The sequence below is a fragment of the Epinephelus fuscoguttatus genome, linkage group LG1 (genome assembly GCF_011397635.1).
Source record: "Epinephelus fuscoguttatus linkage group LG1, E.fuscoguttatus.final_Chr_v1".
Taxonomy (NCBI): Eukaryota; Metazoa; Chordata; class Actinopteri; order Perciformes; family Serranidae; genus Epinephelus; species Epinephelus fuscoguttatus.
In genome coordinates this window covers 9,521,004-9,542,399 of record NC_064752.1, presented here as the reverse complement: position 1 = coordinate 9,542,399, position 21,396 = coordinate 9,521,004, and the positions used below count along the sequence as shown (strand labels likewise).

The 21,396-nt window shown below is 42.9% G+C and overlaps 1 protein-coding gene across 4 annotated transcripts in view; it reads right to left on the bottom strand.

The window, feature by feature from the left end:
* Positions 1 to 339: 339 nt before the first annotated feature.
* tasora (transcription activation suppressor a) overlaps positions 340 to 21,396 on the bottom strand; it is a 44,475-nt gene continuing 23,418 nt past the window's right edge. For 2 of the 4 annotated variants that reach the window (XM_049581109.1, XM_049581128.1), the window contains 12 exons: positions 21,048 to 21,202; positions 19,247 to 19,412; positions 18,116 to 18,628; positions 15,550 to 17,003; positions 15,276 to 15,398; positions 14,775 to 14,934; positions 14,411 to 14,522; positions 13,820 to 13,995; positions 13,578 to 13,724; positions 10,358 to 11,189; positions 9,832 to 9,907; positions 4,432 to 7,051 (listed from right to left, as the gene is read on the bottom strand). In XM_049581109.1, coding sequence (XP_049437066.1) covers positions 6,470 to 7,051; positions 9,832 to 9,907; positions 10,358 to 11,189; positions 13,578 to 13,724; positions 13,820 to 13,995; positions 14,411 to 14,522; positions 14,775 to 14,934; positions 15,276 to 15,398; positions 15,550 to 17,003; positions 18,116 to 18,628; positions 19,247 to 19,412; positions 21,048 to 21,202 — 4,496 coding nt within the window. In that variant the 3' untranslated portion in view covers positions 4,432 to 6,469. Of the gene's footprint in view, positions 3,007 to 4,431; positions 7,052 to 9,831; positions 9,908 to 10,357; positions 11,190 to 13,577; positions 13,725 to 13,819; positions 13,996 to 14,410; positions 14,523 to 14,774; positions 14,935 to 15,275; positions 15,399 to 15,549; positions 17,004 to 18,115; positions 18,629 to 19,246; positions 19,413 to 21,047; positions 21,203 to 21,396 lie in introns of those variants that run through there. The other 2 variants (XM_049581136.1, XM_049581118.1) reach the window with 2 other exon arrangements.

The window sequence follows — 21,396 nt, the reverse complement described above, 5'->3', positions numbered from 1 at the left end:
GAAAGTCCTGTGCTTGAGAATATCCTAGATTGGCTACTTCTGGCTCTAACTATGACCTCTTTGCCCAAATCCTAACCGCTTCTGACTCTGACATGTCTGAGTGATGAGTACTAGCCAGTCACACTGGGATCCATAATAATGCCTCGTAGGGACGGATGTGAATAGCTGAATAGCTGCAGTGTTATTATTCTCCCCTGGGTGCAAATAGACACTCTGTAAATTTAAACCCCAGCACAATTTGAGTTTGTAAGCTGAGCCAAACTCAGACTTTTAAGCTCCACTCATGCATAACAATTTCACATTACCATTATACAGAAGAACATGGAGACAAACTCTGGTTTACACAGGCAACTTTTAATACAAAAAACTTCTGATGTAAAAAAAACAAAAAAACAAAAAACAAAAAACAAACAAAAAAAAAAACATAAAAAATGACTTTTAAGTTAAAATGAGTTTGTTACAGAGTCACTTCCTACTGTACAACAGCAACTAAACACAAACAGCTCTCAGGGTAACAAACCAAACATTCAGTACAAAAAACTGTGTTGTTTTTTTTTTTTTTTTACAAGACAAAGAGTCCACTGGAAGACGTGTAAGGCAGTCTGTCCATCTCGGTTTTTTAAAGTTCTTTAAAAGTCTTAGTGTCACTTCAACAATGGTTTCTCCCATGATGCAAAGAGAACAAATAAGCAGCTACTGTAGAAAAACATTGTGTAGAAAAAATCCTTAATGGCTCCTTTTAAGAAACAAATGTGTGGAGTTGTTGGAGTATTAGACTGTTGACAGAAAACTGTCAAAACCGTCGAGCTGGTGGTGCGTTCAAGAAAGCCGGGAACTGGGATCCAATCAGAGGCTTTTTATATTTTAGTCCAGCTCTTACTCAGAGCTGCGTACACAAACAAAACAGGTGAATATTGACTCAAAGCTGTTTAAACCTGAGACCATTCGTTAGGTTAGAGGATGATCTCTCTGAGTTGAAAAGCACCTCCAGAAATATATCTATGTACATGACAGGTCTGTTCTGAGAGAGATTAAATTAAACTTCTGAAAACATGGCAGAGAAACTTTTCCTTTTTTAAAATCTGCTGTACACATGTTCAAAGGGGTTTTTACATTAGTGTTTTTTCCCTTTAGTGGTTTATTACTAGTGTTTTTCTGACTTCTTTAGTACTAACAGGTTGTGATTACAGTAGATAGTAAACATTTCCACTACTCTAATATTTTACAGCAGTGGATTTCTGCTGTGTAAGCAGGCCACACTCTGCACACTACACAAGAGTTATTGTTCACTGGGCTTTAATCAGTGATACTTATATTTGGGGGTGGGCATCATCTACAGAGCTTCTTAAGAGTGTTTCAGCGTGTGGTTTCCGATGAATAATGTGGACAGGGAACATAAAATTTGTTTCAGGAAGAAAACAGAAATTCACAGATTGGTAGATAGTGACTTTTTAGTGACTGATCCCACCCTCAGTGACTTTAAAGGGCTGAGAAGGTGATGTCAGGTGGATGCTGAGTAACAAAAAGACACTCTAGAACTAAGAACGGTCTCTTCCACTAAAGTCAATACAAACCAGGACTATCACCTTTAAGAGAATCTCAATTGAAATAATTCAAACACAACTCATGTAGCCTGGTTGATGTTTCGTTCCGTTCAATCTGGATGTCTTTGCTCTCTATGGTGTCGCATGTAAAATGATTTCACTGGAGCTGCAATGATTACTCAATTTCTGTCAATCAACAGAAAATAAACTGGCAATTATTTTCATAATTACAGAAGCCGAGAACAGCTGTGCTCACAAGTGAATTATTTTGTTATCTCAAAATAACAATGCTAATTCTCTCGTGATAACAGGTTAATTTATGGCTTCCACAACCCTGCAGGGGAGAACTGGTGGTTTGAATTTGTGAAATAAAGCCTCAATACAAACCAGTGACAAGGACTTTTAAGGTGGAAAAGAATCTATGAAGGTGGGTTTAACCATATCCAGTATTTATAAAGCTTCCACAATGCAGCAAAAGACCGATCTTTGATTTTACGTGATTTATACTGACTTTAAAAGAACCTCTCCCTGTCCAAGTAAATCATGATTTTTGCAAGGTTACACCTGCCTGACATCAATTCTTTTCCAACCCACCGTCGCTAAGGGAGCATCTGTGGTTGAGATGAATGCCACTTAAGAGCAGCGTCACTGATTGGTTTCCAGTCAGGGACCTTTTTTTTTTGCAGGAAGTCTCTGCCAGCATTTTCTGTCTGCGTCTCTACTGTCACTATCAAATAAATGATTAAGTGCCCCAGAAAGAGAGATGAGTTTGTATTTTCAACATTCTTCCTGTAAGCAGTGGCTAAAATTCTAGGAGACAGTAATTTGACAGTTCTGGATCAGGGTGAGACATTCCCCTGATTTTATGACGATAACCCTGTGAGCTGCATACAGAGTGTGGTTTCCTTCTTTTATCAGTTTAGCACCTGTTAGTATTACGGATGTGCGTGTTTCAGCCTCCCATTCTCTGGGTTGTAGAGTGGAAGTGTTTGGTTTCCTAAAACCTGCTACATGAAGAGCAGGAACGTTACTTGGATAAATCAGCTGGTGAAGTTAAGCCGGCTCTCGACATCCCATTAAAGCCTCCTCACCTTTGCCCCCCTCTGTACCTGCTGCTGCCTTGACCTGCGGGGTTGTGGTACCCCCCCAGCAGGCTAGGACCAGTGACGTCCCTTCCGGCCTGTCGGAAGCCCCACACCAGGGCAGCAGCACCTGTGGGGCCCAGACCCCCAGGCCAGACAGGTGTGGACCCCAGGAGGCCACCTCCCAGGGTAGTCAGTGGCGTCAGCATGGAGCTGCGGGAGAAAGGCTGGCTGGGGAATCGAGGCATGTGTGGGGACTGCAGGAGGCCAACGCCCCGCTGCTGCTGCTGCAGGCTGTGAGGTGGTGGTTGTAGGTGGGACAGACTCGGCCGGAGCTGGTAGTTGTTCAGTTGCTGCAGGTGCTGTTGGCGCTGCTGGATCTGTTGTAGACGGGGCAGAGCAGGATTTTGGTTGAATTAGCTGGTTCGGATGGACCCCAAAATCTAACCTAAGTGTCAATCTGGGCACTGAACCTAGACCACAGTCTAAGGAAGTCCTGTTTCTATTGGCTGGTGCTACTTAACAGTTAACTAGTACTGCCTTGTGAGAAACTAGAACTACCATACTATCTCCTGCTTAGCTAGGTTGTTGGGTTTGTTCAAGGATTTATGCAACACAGGACAAGCGAAGATGACTACCTAAACCCCAGTGTCTCTAACCACTGGATATAATAGTGATTATTATTATCAGCAATATCTGTATGTGTTAAAAAGGCATCTCTCCTCCAAGAGATTATCTGACAGTCAAAGCACAGACGGAGGTATACTCTTAGTTTTTGGTATCCTTTCTGCTACACCAGGGGAGTCACACTCATTTTAGTTCATGGGCCACATTCAGCCCAATTAGATCTCAAGTGGGCTGAACCAGTAAAACCATTGCATAATAACCTGTAAGTACTGAAAACATTTATCCATTTATAAAACAGCTGGACACATCTGATGAAAAATAAGATGAAAAAATGTCTCATTTTTTCCACATTCAGACAGCCACTGTCATTACATGTGCATTTTTCAGTACATTTCCATTCTTGTGTGGTAGTGCTGGCATTACAATACCAACCTGAAGTGGAAGCTTTTGGGCAAGCAGGTTAAGTTATCCCCTGCCTTACAAACCAATTACAAATCTTAAGTTTTGGCAGCGCTTTAGCAACAGGGTACACAATGTTCAGTATGTTTGAACAGTACCTATCATGCCCAATTTCAGGTTCTCACTTGTATTTAACGTTTCTACAACTATACAATGTTCACGTTTTAATGTTCAAAAAACACTTAATTTTCCTCAAACTGTCTGCACTGGAACTCCTACAATCACTGAGACGTTCCGCTTTAGCACCTGTCTCTTTAAGACCCCTCTCCAAAGTCTGCTCTAATTGGTTAGCGTTCTTGGGTCTTGCATATCTGCAGCATTATTGCAGCTGAGGAATGACTGCAATGGAGAATAGAGGCTCTTTCTGTCACCAATAAAAGCTTATAAACACAACCAGACACGTACAAGCAGAAATCTGTTCCAAAATCTCGGAGAAATTAAAATTAGCAACCAAGATGACATGTTTTCCTGACGCTAGCATGCAGCTACATGTAGCAATGTAGGCTAGGTAATGTAAACACTTGCAGATGACCGTATGCTCTACACCTCTGTGTGAGACCCTCTGTTGTTGGGCAATAATAGGCATTTCTAACATTTTACAGAACTGTAAAATACAAGTGGCCTTCCACAAGTGTCACTAAAGAAGCCTTAGATGAGAGGATGGGAGGGATTAAAATAAAGGAGGTATTTCTCTTTCAGTAGACCAAGTGATCTACTTAGTTTTATTGAGCAAAATAAGGCATGTATAAAATCCCATACAGAGTAAAAACAATATGATTGCCATTGCTTGATTTAAAGGTTCCTTGCTAAGTCTCTTAATGCACTTCTTACTTTTCCTCCGTGTTACTTCTCATTTTATACAGTAGAGCTGACAGGGTTAGGGAGAGTCAGAGCCAGCTGACAGGAAGGGTGTATTATATCACTCATTCTTGAGAAGTGGGACCAAACCTTACTGCTTTGGGGTTTTGATTTTTACTCTTCAGTTAGGATGGGTGCCAACCCCAGTGATTACATTTTTTTGAATGGCACACATAATGAATATCAGACGCAAGATGTAATGGAGTTCATGTTTTATGGAGCTGACAAAAAGTCAGTCATAGCAGTCGTAGTGAGGAGCCATTTTATTTTTCAAAATTGCTGAGAGTTCTCTTAATGCTAATCAAAACACTCATTTTCAAAACATAATTCTTATTTAGTTTTAAATTAGAAAGGCTACAGAGTTGACCTGTTATGGCTGAGACACACCCTATAGCAATATTATTTAACTAATTTATCAAAAAATAGAAATCTCAACAGTACGTGAGCAGCATTCCTGCCTTTCCGGAAACCAGGAAACAAGACAGGAGTCCTTGTGATATAGCTAACCCCTTTTATACCTGATTAAATGCTGTTTCTGTAAAATCTGACAGCTGACAAAAAACTGGGACAAATCCTGAAAGGCTACCATTTCTAAAAAATACAGCAGTACATTTTTACACTAATGTTATTGATATGTACTGTTAATATTGGATTTTGAAGGCTTTTCACACATTTTTAAATTGTTTTAAGTTTACATTTTTGTTTGGGAGAAGACTGTTTTCTGACACAGGGCAAGTTTAGACATTAAAAAAATGAAAGCAGATCAAAACATATTAAAGTATATTAAAGAATATTTTTTCATAAATATAAATTCTGTAAAAAAAATAATGTTTTATTCCAGAAATAAAGTGTTAATAAGTTATGATTTTGAGGGGTTTTTTTTGGTTTTTTTTTTTGGTAGAACATGATTTGTCTAAATTCTAAAGAATGTGTGATATGTGGTTAAAAATACTGAATGAATGAATACAGTTTGTTCTATAAATGGTTAATACTGAATACCAAGCTCCTCTTTGGTTACACAGAGCATACATGCACGATTTACATATTTAGAGTGCGGTTACACGTTTTTGAGCAAAGCAAAGATTAGAGCACTGGTTCCCAACCTGGGGGTGCTGGCCCCGAATATGGGTCACGAGGTCTTCTTGATTTTACGCAGTGTAAGAAATCATTTTAAAAAAAATACACAGTAAGTCTACTTAGGAAACTAAATGAAAGTATTTTTTAAGTTCAGTATTCAATATATACACTTAAACATATCTCACAGGATGAGGGCACAGTGAAGACCTGAACACGAGCTACATTCACAGAGCTTCACTCTCCGCTAAACAGCCTCATCATGCATTAGAGAAGTATGTGGTTAAAACAATCAAAGTGCTAACAGAACAATGGCCATGTGTCAGTGAGAAGAAAACACTGCATCTGTCAAAACAGAAGCCTATTTAAAAAAATACATAATACAGCGGAGAATCGTATAAAAACTTCCTAAAATTAAAAGGAAAATCATCTCTGGTACAGTATCAACAGGAAATAATCTGTTAAACATTCATCCAATCGCTTGTTTTACACATCCTGCAGTTATGTGTTCACTCTTTAGGTTATTGGTACAGTTTATCAGTTCTTCTGTACTGTTATCGTTACACAGTGAATATAATCTAAATATCCTTTCAATATGTCACTTAGCCAGAGGTCGTTAGTTTAGTCAGTGATTTAAAAGGTTGGAAACCAGTAGAGTAGAGCATGGTTTTTCAGTCTCTTTGGCGTGGTTTCCTTGTTGCTGGCTTGTGAAGGGAGCGCTCACAGAATTCACTATAGGCGTGGGCCCTCTTCTATCACCCACCTCTGCATTCTGCCCTGTGGCACCTCCCTCAGAGGTGGGATCCAGGTGATTGGTGGAAGGGTTCACTGGTGAGGGACCCTTTGTGGAGGTGCAACAAGGATACAGATGCTGGTTCCATCCTGGGACTGGACCTCGCACCAAGGGCCTTCATGGTGGTTGTAACAGGTGACTTTACAGGCCACCCTCTTTGCACTTCTTCCATGTGCCGGTGCCATGCCAGCGTAGACAACAGTACTGTTCGCTTTGAGGTGCAAATACTGTTTGCCAGGCTTGAGAAATGGCATGTGGTGTGGTACCCATCCTGGTCTGGCGTACGTTATAGTCTTCCAGACTCTGGGATGCTTGAGTTGTTCATAGCTAAATTTTTGACCACTGTGGCTAAACAGCTGCAAACGTAGACTTGTTGTCTTGGTGGGACCTTGCTCAGCAGGGGCAGGGGAGCTCTTAAGGATGTTGGATGGCGACTCCGTCCTGCCTTGGACAGGAGTGCAGTCCCCTGTATTTCCAGGTTGCTTTCTTTTCCCTTGTATTCCCTCTGTGTTGGTGGAACATAGGTGTGGAAAGTCCACTTCCATCTGGGAACAGGTGGAACAAGATGTGTGGGAGCTGTGATGGTCTGGCCTGTCTTCCCCCTGGGTAATGGTCTAGGGGTAAGGCAGCACATTAGTGATCTGTGTAAACCAATCTCATGTTCTACTGTTTTGAAATCACATAGCATCCGTGTTTTCCCTCAGTAGAGTAGTAGAGTTTTCTCCCATCACCATTTGTCTGGGTCTATTGTTCTTGGTCTTTCGCTTTTCGTTCTCGGACACTTCGCTCAAGTGGCTTTAACATTTCTTTGCTCCGAGTCCTGCCTGAGGTCTGGTAATGATTTGGGTAGGATGTGTGGTGAGGGGAGGGAACCCAAAGATAATTTTCCACTAGGGGATAGTTTGTCCCTCGGGGTGGACTCCCTCCCCGACAAAAACATTCACCCGTAACACCAAATAAAGAGAATTACAAATATCCTGGTAGTAATCAGTCTCCCACCAGGAGTTTGGGAGCGTATAACGGCTTTCTTCTGGTTCTACGCAGCTGTGTCGGGGGTTTCATTTAGGGTGGTGTTTAACGCGGTGAGCTCTAGAGTGGTGGGAGACTGATGTGCCAGTTCCCATTAATGGGCATCCTTCCGGGTCATCCAGGGTCTAACTGAAACTAGAAGTGTCTCTCTGTGGATAGAGGGATTAAACATGCACACCGTAGATTCTGTGATGTTGGGTTTCTTGGTGCTCCCCACTGACCAGGTACCAGTTGAAATATTTTCTCCCTTTTGGGGTCTACTGGGCGTTGTAATGATAAATCTCTAGGTTTAATCCTGGTCCTTAAAGGGAAATTTCGGTTTATTTCAACCTGTCTCCTATCGTCCTAAATTTGTTTCAAGTGACTAGTGACATAAAAATAATAGTTAGCATGTTAGCTGTTAGCCTAGATACAGCTGGGGTGCATAGTAGCGTTAGACCTGTTAAAACGGAAGTGAACGGGCATACTTCAAGTGCAAAGTTAGTCCACTAAACAAGCTTTTTTTTTCCCACGAAGACCGCCTCATAGCGTTAGGATAAATGTCAGAGAACATATAGAAAATGACATGTAAACGTGTTGTCTTACCTTACCGGTGTGCTGCCATGTTTGTTTACCATCTAGCTCTGCTTTCCAAAGTGTGGCCGAAATATCGCGAGAACAAGCAGCGATCTCATACCGTGCCTGAAATCTTACGAGCTCTAGATAAAGCCCAGCTGGATACTACTCCAGGTGGAGGTGTCTCGTCCTTGGTCACATCCAGACCTTGAAAATAAGGCTGCAACCGGTCCCATTCCTTGCAACAGAGGCATTCCTCTTCTGTGGGCACTGGGGCACAGCATTCACAGGTACACCACCAATCTCCAGAGCTACGCAGCCTTCCAGCAGCCATTCCTCCCCTCTCGTCCTCTACCTGTTGCGCCTCTCTCTCTCCTCCTCCGTTCTTCAATTTCACAAAGCTCTTCGTCAGTGTATTCTGGCTCAAATAAATAAGGGCGGCCATCAAACGAACAACAAAATCAAATTCCTCCTCCACAAAGTCGAAGTCTGGCAAAAAGTCAGCCATTATTCTATAAATCTTTCATAAAATAAATGAATGAACTTTTCAGGCTACTGTCCGGTTCTGCCTTTCAGCTGTCGCTGCTTGTTCTCGCAAGATTTCAGGCACGGTATGAGATCGCTGCTTGTTCTCACGATATTTTGGCCACGCTTTGGAAAGCAGAGCTAAATGGTAAACAAACATGGCACCACACCGGTAAGGTAAGACAACACGTTTACATGTCGTTTTCTATATGTTCTCTGACATTTATCCTAACGATATGAGGTGGTCTTTGTGGGAAAAAAGCTTGTTTAGTGGACTAACTTTGCACTTGAAGTATGCCCGTTCACTTACGTTTTAACAGGTCTGACGCTACTATGCGCCCCGGCTGTATCTAGGCTAACAGCTAACATGCTAACTATTATTTTTATGTCACTAGTCACTTGAAACAAATTTAGGACGATAGGAGACAGGTTGAAATAAACCGAAATTTCCCTTTAAACGTGAATTTGCAAAAACTTACGAACTAGTCGGCGCCAATGAAAGACACTGCTGCTAGCTAGCTAACACATCACACAGTCCTTTCACTTAACTCCACACTGCTTGGAGACTCCAAAGCACTAAAGTTTGTTGATCTGGCGGGAGCAGTCTGGGATCAGATCCCCCACCCTGGGTTTACGCAGGCTGAACTGGAGCATCTACAGCCACTAAAGTTCCGTTTTCGTAAATTATGACAGCTACAGCAGCTCGGAAAAAACAATACTGGTAGTTGCAGGGAAATATTGCCGACTTTCAACCAGCTCTGTCATTACATGGTGGGCAGTATGTGCACATGAATGGTGTCTGGCTTCACCACATACTGCAGTGCTGCAAGCTCCCTGCTCTGGCAGATGAGCTGGGACACAGAGCTGGTTGAAAATCAGTAAAGCTCCTTTTAACAGATAGCAACGTGAATTCAGCCATGAATAATGAGTGTTAATCTTAGCACTGCTTATACGTCTCAGTCACAGTTCAATATTAGACTGTGTCTCTAACACATACTGATATTATTGATAATAATTTCTGCTGTTATTGTTGTTATTATCCTATCTGGTGGTTCGAGACACTGGAGTTAAGTTATTCATTCTTTCTCTCTCGCCTCGTTGTGCTGCTGCACTCCATAAATCCTTGAACAACCCTGTCAGCCTAGCAGCTTGTCAGGAGGTAGCGAAGAAGTCTTAGTAACTCGCTGAGTACTTGTGAATGGTTATACAGCGATACATTTTGGAATCCATCTGACCCAGCTCACAGTGGCCCTTCTGGGTTGCTGAAATAATGATACTCCCTTACCTTTGTGCCACTAGTAGTGCTGTTGTCAGGTGGTGCTCCCTCTCTTATTGGCTTCTCCTGGCCTGAGTGTGTGTCTCTACAGGAAGAAAACAGGAAGAAGTTCAGCAGCAACATATAGGCAAACTGCAGGAGAGAAATCATGAAGACAGTGTGTTTTCAAAACAGCAACACACAATGAAGCTGTTAAACTGTAGGAGTATTAACACAATATACAAACATTATTTACTGACACTGAATATATCTGCTCAGATTTATGATCTACGTATTACTGACTCAAATCATAATTTGCCAAATTAAGACTGTTTTTTATTTAGACAAAGTTCTGGTATGAGAACTCATTGTATTGTATCGACTTTAGAGTTAAATCATTTTAAACAATATCCAGTTCTAGTCAGTAAAGCTTGCCTGGGGGGCTGAACAGCTCAGTGTCTCTGTGTCTCTGTAGCAAGTTCACCAGTTTAGATGTTACAGATTCCATTGTATTACAAAATGAGCTGTAGACAAAGGGCAGTAATCAGTTACTAACCCCGATCTGTCACTCTCTGCAGGACAAATGGTGGTACTGCAGGAGGCTGCCGCATGTGCAGCTACTCTGGGAAGTAAAGGTTCTTCTTGTTGGTCTGCGTTCTCTCTCCCGTTACTGGTTGAGTCTGTCTGGGTACTTGGTCCTGTCACTGCAGCTGTGCTTTGATTAGGCAAAGGGGTGGATGTGTCACTTTTACTTGGACCCCGCTTTTCTCCCAGTAGCCCCTCCACTCTTACTGGAGTACCAGCTCTCTGATCTCCAGCCTCTCCTCCTCCTCCTCCTCCTTGACTTTCTCCACTCCTCCATCCACCTGTGGGAGTCTCTGCTCTGCCCTCCCTCCTCTCCTCCACTGGCTCCTGCTGTAACCTTGAGTGGATTAAATCCAGAGTGGCTGCCACTGCTTTCCTGTCACGAGGGACCTCCACCGACTTGGCTGGACCTCCTTGAGCTAAAAGAGGGGTGCTGGTGGTTTGACTGCCTCCTGTAGGAACGAGATTGGGGACGAAGCTTTGGAAGGAGTTGATGCTCAACTCCGCCTGAGAGTCCAACTGCTGCTGCAGCTGTGCCTGACGCTCAGCCCGTAACTGTGTGATGGCCAGTCGGAGAACCTCCAAGTCTGAGTCTGAGTGGGGCATGACACCTTCCTTACAGGAGGCGTCCGGGACGAGCTGGTCAGACAGATGGGGGAGAGTGGGGAGGATGGAGCCGGACTGCTGGAGAAGATGTTGGGGCTGGTCATGGGAGGAGAGAGGATGGATGTGGTCTGGGAAGATAGAAGGAGAGCGTTCAGAGCCTGACACAGAGTCACTATGACTCAGCTGCCGCCCGAGACCTGAGGACAGAAGAGAACACTGAGTAGAAAACAAAGTAGAATAAGAACACACTACTGGATAAGTGAGAGAAGAACTTCACACGGAGCTGCTGATGCTCAGGAGATAGAGCTGGTCGTCCACTAATTACAAGTTGGGTGGTTCAATCCCCGGCTCCTTCAGTCTGCATGTTGAAGAATCATTGGGCAAGATACTGAACCCCAAATTGCTTTTGATGCCTGAGTAGCAGGTGGTACCATGTAGCCTCGGCCACCCGTGGTGTAAAAGCACTTTGAATGGTCAAAAGACTAGAAAAGTGTTACACAAGCGCAGTCCATTTACCATTTGTAATTTAATATAATTATTATTATATAAAACTATTTTAGTCAGTTTTTTAAAGTCCAGATGAAACATTCTGTGAGTATTTCGCTTCAGTATCGTAACAAATTTCCAAATGAAACAGCATAGGTAGGTGGGATACAATGTTGGGGGGAATGTGATGTGATTGTTGAAAAGTGGCCATATCATAATGGTTGTAACAGTGAAACCCCAATCATAATACCAACAGGACGGTAGGTAGTATCTGTCAGGGAGAAAAAGACAAAGGGCATTGTTATAAAAATTATGATCACATTGTTTAAGCATGCCATTGTGTTGTGCAAGTCTGGAGGATCGTTCCGTTTCATTCTATAGCAACTGCAACATCAGCAGGCAGGTAAGGATAAGGGAAGTCCGTCACTATATCTATAAGAGGAAATGAGAGAAACAGAGGGTCGGAGAAAGGGTCATCTGGAGGACAGTGTGACACGATGTCACACCCACTGAAAACCATTGTTATCTATGAAGTCTCTACCTGATAGATTAGGGGAACTGAAACACCCGAACTCCAACGCCCAATTGTACATATAACAGCTTGCAGTAGATGCTCCTCAGGGAGCTTTTTCTCTGTAACCTCATCTTGTGTGTTGCACTGTGAAACGCTCCTCTTGTACAAGATAATAAATTCTGTTAAACTTTGATATTTCGGCTACGGTCTCTATTTGCTTTAAAGGTCATTACAAACAAATTCTTATGACAGACTTCATACGCTCCACGTAGTTGCTGAAGCAGTCCACTGTGAAATGTCGTATGCATAATCTGGAGATGTCACAGTTACCACTTTCCTCAAGTGACTCAACTCAAGTCAGTGGGTCTGTAAGCACAGTATTTCAGGAGAAACTGAGACACACCAAAGCAGCAAGTAAGCTACATGTATGTGTGCCTGAAGTTGCAGAAAGATTTATGGGTGGATGTTATGATATTATTGGCTGAAACTAGTTGGTATTAGCTTATGTAAACACAAATCATATTTTGTTTTACAGGAAGAAAGCATGATTGGATTCTGATGTGAGAACACGAAGAAATTGAATTTTTGTATTTTTTTGGCATTTACTGTCAAGAAATTGCACGACATAACTGGGTATGTTAAAAAGGTCCATCTCAATTTTAAGCAAATATGCCAAACATTTGCTGGTATCTTGCTTCAGAAATGTGGGAGTTTTGTGCTTTTCATGGTCATACATGATACAAAATGAAGAGCTTTGGGTTTCTGGACTGTTGGTTGAGTAAAACATACCATTTGAAGACGTCTCCTTGAGCTCTGGGAGATTACACAAGACTTTTCCCCTCAATTTTCTATTCTATATTTCATTGACAAAATGATTAATAGATGGGGCGTTGGTGGCTTAGTGGCAGAGCAGGCGCCGGGTTCGAATCCAGCCTGTGGCCCTTTGCTGCATGTCACCCCCCCTTCACGCTTACCTGTCCTGTCCATTAAAGGCACAATGGCCAAAAAAATATCTTAAAAAAACAAAAATAAAATAAAAAATAAAAGATTAATAGAGACAACAATGGGCAAATTTTTTGATGATGAAAATAATCCCTAGCACAAACGCTGATAAATTGCCGGCGTCAGTGGAGTCGGCGTCAGTTTGGGTTAACGACTACAAGTCTGAATCTGAAATTTTAAAAAAAAAAAAATCTGGGGTAATGGAGTTAGAGGGTAGCGAGCTTACCAGACCTTTGTAACCCGCTGCTCCTCTCTGCTTGAGGCTACATTAACTGCCATATGCATAACATGGCTGAATATCTGAATTAAGTCAAGTGCCATTGTGGGTAATGTAGGCACCAGGTTTTGCCAAAAAAGAACAATGCATGAAATAAAAAAAGACGACATCTCTGGTCCTGCTGCACCAATTTTGATCGTTTTTTTGTAAATTCTGTACATTGCAAGTTTGACAATGATAAAGAAGTTCAACGCAAAATCGGTACTCTGAAGATCTCAGGCATTTATACTGAGAATAATGTTCAAGTCTACTAAGATGGCTGTGCTTGTTGAATGTTTCACATATTTCACAGACACCATAACTGACCTTTGGGAGCCAGCATGTCACCTGTGATTGGCTGCCTGTCCTTGATGTCATGGCAACCAACCAGCCTGGTGAAGTTGTGCAGAATTTCTTCACTAGTGGCCACGATGATGCCATTGGAGTAGGCAGGGAACATCTCAAAATTATGCTCTGAGTGAAAAAGACAAGTAACATCAGTGCTACAGGTAAATTATATTTTCAAATCTCAGCAGCTCATCTGGTTATCACTGCGAACATGTACGTACCGGTCAGGAAGATTGTGTGCCGGTATTGGGTGTATCGGGCCTGGAGCTCTATCAGACAGTTCAGGTCAGGGGACTGATGGTTCATGTCACAGTCATGATATGGGAGGAACTCGACAATCTGTCGCTTCTGATAGGTTGACAGCACCTCCAGCAGGTTGGCTGCATCTCTCCTGAACCTGACAACCAAACCAACATGATACAAGACTTTTTTTTTTACTGTCTGTGCTTCAAAACAGTCTCAGCCATAAGTCAGGGTCCATCTGATCTGGATTCCAGCTACAGGATGTAGTGGAGAGCATTTTAACTGTGCTTCCGTTTCTGGCTTGGTGATTTGGTCTATAGTTATATAAATATAAATATGTGCTTATTGAAAAAATAAAAACACCAACATGCTGCCATGATGGCAATGATGAGGCTTCTGTAAGTAACAATATTATGCCATGCCTAGACATGTAGTGACTAAAGCTTAAGCCTCTAAATCAAATGAGAGAGGCTGTAAATCCATTTGGTCATTAAACATATTACTGTTTCATCTTGTGTCTGGTGTGCTGTAGTGTGGGCCGTTACACAGTGCAGACACAGAATCAGTACCTGGCTTGTTCCTTTAATTTCTTGTGGGTTTTGCAGTGAACTTTCCACCTCCAGACACTATCTGGAACTGAACTATGCTCCTCCAGCAACATCAGCAGTGCAGCCAGTCGATCTGCAGAACATCATGTCAGTAATCAACACATCAATTAAATAAATACAAACAACAATTCCACTACCAGTGGTGCATTAGTCTCGTAATTTTAAAAAACAATGGCTATATTTTTAACACAAAATTAATTTGTATTTCCTCAAAATAAGATTCCCAGTTTTATGTGTTAAGTGGGACATGTGAAAGAAAAAATGTTCCACTACAATAACCTACAAATACACTCAGCTGAATACTGCTTTTTTAATCCTGACCTACCGGGAGTGATGAAGTCTGGATTGAGGACTAACTCGTCTGAAATGATGCAGCCTCCAGAGACAAAAAGCTCGTTGTAGCTGTTGTTCCTGATGTCGTCCAGTGTATCAATTCCCAAAAACACCACAGAGGCCTGTCGCTTCAGAGACACCAGACCAGGGATCTGATGTGTATGCAAACACATAAAATCTTCTGTTAGTCATCCAGTAAATCTGTCCAGCATGGAAAACCACAAGGGTTTGTTTGTTTGGTTTGTGGAGTGACAGAGAGTGACAGAGAGTGACTACTGGACACAATTACAACATCTGGCAACTGAAGAAACTAAGTAGCATAACAGCTAGCATAGTTAGTGAGGAAGCCGGCTCAAAGATGCTCAGAAAAAAATAAGGTTGGCTCTGCCTGTTGGCTCATAGAACAGCTGACACACACCACGCAACACAGAACTGACCCTCTGTGGACCTTTGAGTGAAGTCAGAAGTTGTTAAACAGATTATCCAGACGTACCTTGTGTATGTGTCCAGCTATGTCTTTGTTCTTAATGATGACCAGCAGTTTGTTGTTACAGTTTTCTTGGTTCAGAAAGGCCACAGGACTCTGCTCCGAGTTACCCTGCTTCAACAGGTATTCCTACAACATGAGAGTACATGTAATAATTATACATCACTAAGGGCTGACTTTTAAAATGTATTTTTTAAAGAGATACACGATCGAAGCAAAACTAGACGTCAAATGAATCTCAGCCATTACATTCCAGTTTGGACTGATCCCTTCAGGTTACCTTGACGTCTTCGTGGACCTGGTCCCCTGGCTCAGTGCTGTGGAGGTAGAACTGCAGGGAGTTTCTCTTGACGTCTTTGATGATTTTCACCAGGCTGTTGAACACCTCTGGCTGCAGCTGGCTGATCAGGGAGCTCAGAGCAGCTGCTGGGGGAGCGGGGCCTGTGGCGGACCCGGGCACAGACACAGGAGCCGGATTCGAGACCGACTCAGAGGAGTGTGACAGTTCTATCAAGGGCTTAGAGACGCCGCCGAACCCGGACAAAGTCACCTCACAGTCTTTACCCCCAAGATCACTCCCACCTTCTACACCAGGGGTAAAATGTACAGTCCTGGTAATGCTGTTGTCTTGTGTTTGTCTGATGTCATGAGCGACTGTTCTACTGATCTCTGAAGAGTGACTTGACAGTGGATCCCAGTTGGACTGTGGGGAGCTGGTAGAAGGAGGGATGAGGACGGAGGTGTTGTAGACAGAACCAGACGCAGAGGTAGGAACAGATAAAGTGACATGAGACGGTGCGGGGATCCTGTTGTTTGCAGTATCAGAAATCTGACTGGTGGTTGGATGTGGCAGAAACACTTCAACTCCTCTGGAGAGTGCAGGGTTTTGACTGAGTGAACCATCGACATCAGCAGCTGTAAGTTCACAACCGGAACCATCATCGTCTCTGGTAGTATTAGCTGCTCGAATGCTAGACACAAAATCACTAACTTTGCTCGCCAACGTGGCATCAGCATCAGGCCGGCTGGTGCTGGGCTTATGGCTCAGACAGCTGTCATCAAACTCTATCAGCATGCTGTTAATGCGGTCCTGTAGTGAGCTAACGTAGTCCTGGACCGGGGGGCAAGGGTTGTAGAAAGACACATACTGTGAAAACTGAGATATGAGGGCCTGTGGGAGTGTGTGTTTGGGTGCAGTGGTTTCTGTGTTGGAGGTGGAGTGGGGGGACTGTGGGAAGCTGTAATGGATGCTCTCCTCTTGCAAAAGGAGCTCTATCTTAGAAGAGAAGTCTGCCAGACGTTTGTCTACAATGCTGTCGAGACCAGAGGGAGGTAAGGAGACAGGCAAAGGAAACAAAGAGCGACCTCCAGGTTCCTTCACCTCTCCTTTTTTCTCATTATCACTTGATTCCACAAGCATCATTTCCACCAACTCCCCCTCCTCCACCTCCTCCTCGGCTCTCTTTCCCTTGTTGGCCTCCTCTTCCCGTCGTTTTTGCACTTTCTCAACTGAGTGAGTTTCTCTTTCCTCCTCTAAAGGTTCTGCCTGTACCTCCTTCACATCAGCCGCTTCCCCCTTCGCATCTTTCTTCCCTCGCTCAGTGGGTGGTGGTGAGGAGCTCGTCCTCCTCTCTACAGCTGGAGGGACAGACGGCTGAATGGATGCAGAAACTGGCGGCTCTTCTTTCTTCTTTTCTGCACCCTGAGGTTTCTCTTCTCTGTCTGTGGACACTCCTGTTAGATTGGAAAGACAAAAGATGCATTCTGGGTACAACAAAACACGTCCTGAGTGCTATGGCATTATTTATAGTGAAGTGCAGAATGTGGTCAAGGCCTAATACGAATAAGAAACTCAGCAGGTGAAATGATTTGAAGCAGGTGAAAGGATTTGAGGCAAGTTGAAGCTGTTCTCGAGATACTTAAACACACCTTAGGTTGGTTCTCCCCATAACTTGTCACTTATCATGTTAAATGTTTAAGTCCAGTAAATGTAAAGCTACTTATACACAGTAAACAAAACAAAACCTGTTCATTCTACAACCACTGGCGCCACAGAACACCTGAACTTTATGTGCATACGTACATCACGCAGTGAAACCTAAAGCTGGGGTAGGCAGTTTGAAAATACACCCTCCTCTTGAAGATCTCCCCTCTTGGTCGTAAGCCCCTCCCACCAGACTAATGATTCTTTTAAATCATTCTGATCATGACTGTTAACGTGATGCTGTCATATAGCTAAAATTCAATGAAAATTACCGTCCTATTTTCTTAGTGGACTCGTGGGCCTGTGAAGCCCTTTGAGTTGACACACTGTGATTTGAGAATCTAGTCAGCTACATAAGCATGGAGCTAAATTAGTCACAGGCAACAGCCTTGGACGCGCACGCACATCTGCATTTACAAAAGCCTGAAAACAGAGCTTAGCAGAAAGTGCAGTAGTCTGGTCTTCTCTTAGTCCACTTGAATGACAATAAGCTGAGACTTATTATGAGATTTTTGCCCTATGACACACACACACAAAAAAAATCTGCCTACCCCAGCATTAAGAGCTTGTCTTATATAACAAACCAAATTGAGGCCGTTGCAGTCATCACTTAACTATAAGCAAAAGGATAACAAAATCAATTCAGCACTGAAAAGCATAAGGTCAGAAAACACAGAACTGCAACAACCACAAATCTGTGTCTACTTTCTTTCTGACAGGCTTCAGCAAACACTGCAACTGGAAATAAATGTGGGTGAACTGTAAAATGGCAAATATCCATGACATGGCAGAAAAACAGTGGGTGGCATTAAAGTCTAAAACTTCAACAGGTGCAACAGGTACTGAGTGTGGGTGAGGTTACCTGCAACCTCCCTGGAGGCTGTGCGGGTTAACTGCTCCTTGTTAGCACCACTGTGATCCTTGTTAAACGGTCTGAGCTTGTTAGGCTCCTCGGGCTGGCACCGTGAGGAGGAGGGGGGGCCGCCAACCCGAAGAGATGGGCATTGGGAAGGAGAAGGGGGAGGGCTGGGCTGTGGAGACGGGCATTGGGAGGGAGAGGGAGGAGGGCTGGGCTCAGGGGACGGGCACTGAGACGGGGAGGGGGGCGGACTGGGCTCTGGAGACGGGCACTGGGAGGGTGAAGGCGGAGGGCTGGGGTCAGGTGATGGGCACTGGGAGGGGGAGCGAGGAGGGCTGGGCTCAGGGGATGGGCACTGGAAGGGGGAGGGAGGAGGGCTTCGCTCAGGAGACGGGGTGGGGCTCTTCCTGGGAGGTTTGGTTGTTGTGGTGATGCTTGTTGCTGGGGTGAGATGCTGGAAGCGAGGGTCCTGAGGGATGTTTCTGTCTCTGTGGGTGTACCTCGGTGAACACAGACCTGCAGACAGAGATGAAGTTTACTTTTCATTCTGGTCACTTCTGTGACACTGCACTCTGCTCCTTTAAAACCACCAATGCATATCACATATCACACAGTTCGGGGGTTTAACAGTACGGCAGAAGTCACAGTTCAGTTTATACCCCAAAGAGGTGCAAGTGTCAAAGACAGACACAATCACATGATCCTCCTGCTGGGGTCTGAGGTAGCATTTTGCCCACTGGCCACTTCAGTAAACTATTATTAACAACAAAATTAAAAAAAATTCAAAACACATCTGTATTACACTGTATGAACACTGAACAAACACTTTCCTAAAAGGTAACGGGTCACAACAGGCTACAAAACTGAAAATCATCTCATCTTTTATGCTATGAAATTGAAGATACCAAAGAGAATTTTGATGAATAAAACTTGTGCATTAGAGGAGGTGTTAAAATTAGTTCCACCTTATCTATATTAAAAGTTCAATGTGTAGGATTTAGGGGGGTATATTGGCAAAAACTGAATGTAATATAATAAGTATGTTTTCAATAGTGTATAATGACCTGAAAATAAGGTGACAACTATTAGGATGTTTTTAACATATATCCTGGCTAGACAGACAGACAGACAGACCTGTAATGGGAATGAGGACCCACGGGATCTCCCCCTCTTCCTCCTCCTCCTCTTCGTAAGCTCTCCTCCCCAGCCCTCCTCCTCTACCTCCGTGGTGATTCATCTCCCCGCTGTGGGAGCTGGGACTGAAACCCTCCAAACTGCTGACGCTGCCCGCCGTCTGCTCCTACACACACACACACACACACACACACACACACACACAGACACACACGTTTTATTAACTTTATCTGCTCCATTTCGAGAATTTATTTTAGAACCTTCTGACCTAGTACTAAAGAGGGTCTAGAAAGTGAAGAAGCATAACTATTTCTATTAGCAAAGAAACTCAAATTACAGTACATGTCAAATAAGTTACATTCAATGCGAGATTTACACAAAATGTAATAAGTGATGCAATAAATTCATCCTTTTTTTTCATGTAATGCCTTGTACAATGTAGCTACGTCTTCTAGCACCTCTACTTTTGCAAGGCAATACACAATACTCCCTCTGGGATAAAAAATAAAGTGATAATAACATTATTAGCATGGTTGTGTTAGCTTAACTAACAAACACAAAGACCTCAAAAGATGTTGTAGAGAGTAACTGCTCATTAATCTATATTATTTCATGCTCATATTAGACTCAGCTGATCTTAGGAAGTATTTTTTACACGGAACAAAGACTGTTTGCTCCAAGTCTTACAGTGTCATCACACTATGAAGAAATCACTTAATGGTCGGTATAGTATATATGAGCATCAGGCTTTCTTTCCACCAAAAAGTCTGGTTAGTTCAGTTCAGTTCATTACACATTAGTATGGTTACTTTTGCGTTTCCATTGTCACAAGCTTAGTTTTAAAATAGCCTAATTAAGCCCTTCAATACATGAACTTTGAATGAGCACAAATTCAATCATACCAATACATGAAACAACTTCTAATATAACCTTTCACAAGAAAAAGATCTTTTAAAAACATAATCGCCTTTAAAAGCCTTTTTACTATATATACATATACAACAAATTTCTCTTTTCAACAGCTGTACTTTTTATAGTTCCTCACCAAAAAATATATTTTACAAGATCAAACTAAACACATCATGAGAACATATTAATTTACCTTCACTTGATACATTTTTTTTCAACTGAATAGAGCTTGAACACATCATAATGTCACTAAATACAACCTCTGTGAGCAGTTAGTTGCGGCCACTGGCTACTTAGAGCTAACGCTAACATGCTCTCCTCCTGCTGATTTTAACGCTGATTCGTTGTTAACAATGTAGCATTATCAGTAAATGATGGGCCACGTCCTCTGACACAACAATAGTGAGTTAACTGCGTCTTTTTGCTCCGAGAGAATCCTGAGGAAGGTCTTTGTTTGTCCTAATGTCATCTTACTTGCTGATAGTCCCATGGCAGTCAACTAGGGGGATATCAGCCTGCTGATAAATTGGTGCATCCCTTATTGGTACAGTATTAAGATAGTGTTGATCTCATGAAATCTCTCTGCAGGAAAGGAGTTGATTAGCCTTTGCGTTTATCCAAGTATGTCAGGAGGAAATATTTGAATTCAAGAATGACAATCTAGCTTTCCTTGATCAATTTCAGGGAGTGTGTTCCATAACTGCGACATTTCTCTTCAAACAGGCAACAGCAGCTCGACAATATGGAAATAACATGTCACAGGCTCAAAGGCAACTGTCCCAAACCACTGACCTTAGTACGCATCTTTACAAAAGTTCGTAAAAAAAAAAAAAAAAAAAAAGACACTACAAAGCTAAAATATCTGCCAGTAACAAATATTTACTTCAGTTACCTCCAGCTCCTCCTGCTTCCTCAGGTCAATGTCGACATTGGTGGGAAGACCCAGCTTGGTAGCCAATCTATCAAATGGAGAGCTATCCCTGTGCACCTCCTCCTGCACTTCAAATTGGCTCTGATTGGCTGTTCCCCGGGCAGCCTGGGTCAGAGCTGTCATCGGGCAGAGAAACATTCACTCAGTTTTCAAAACATCATCATAACAAATGATTTCACAGTCTCCTTGTACTGTTTTGATGCACCACGACCAACTGAACTAAGAGAGATGGATCACTCCCAGAAAGGAAAGGGCTACTGCAGCGATAAAGAAGAAAGATGTTGAGTGAACAAACTAGTAGAAAAGACCA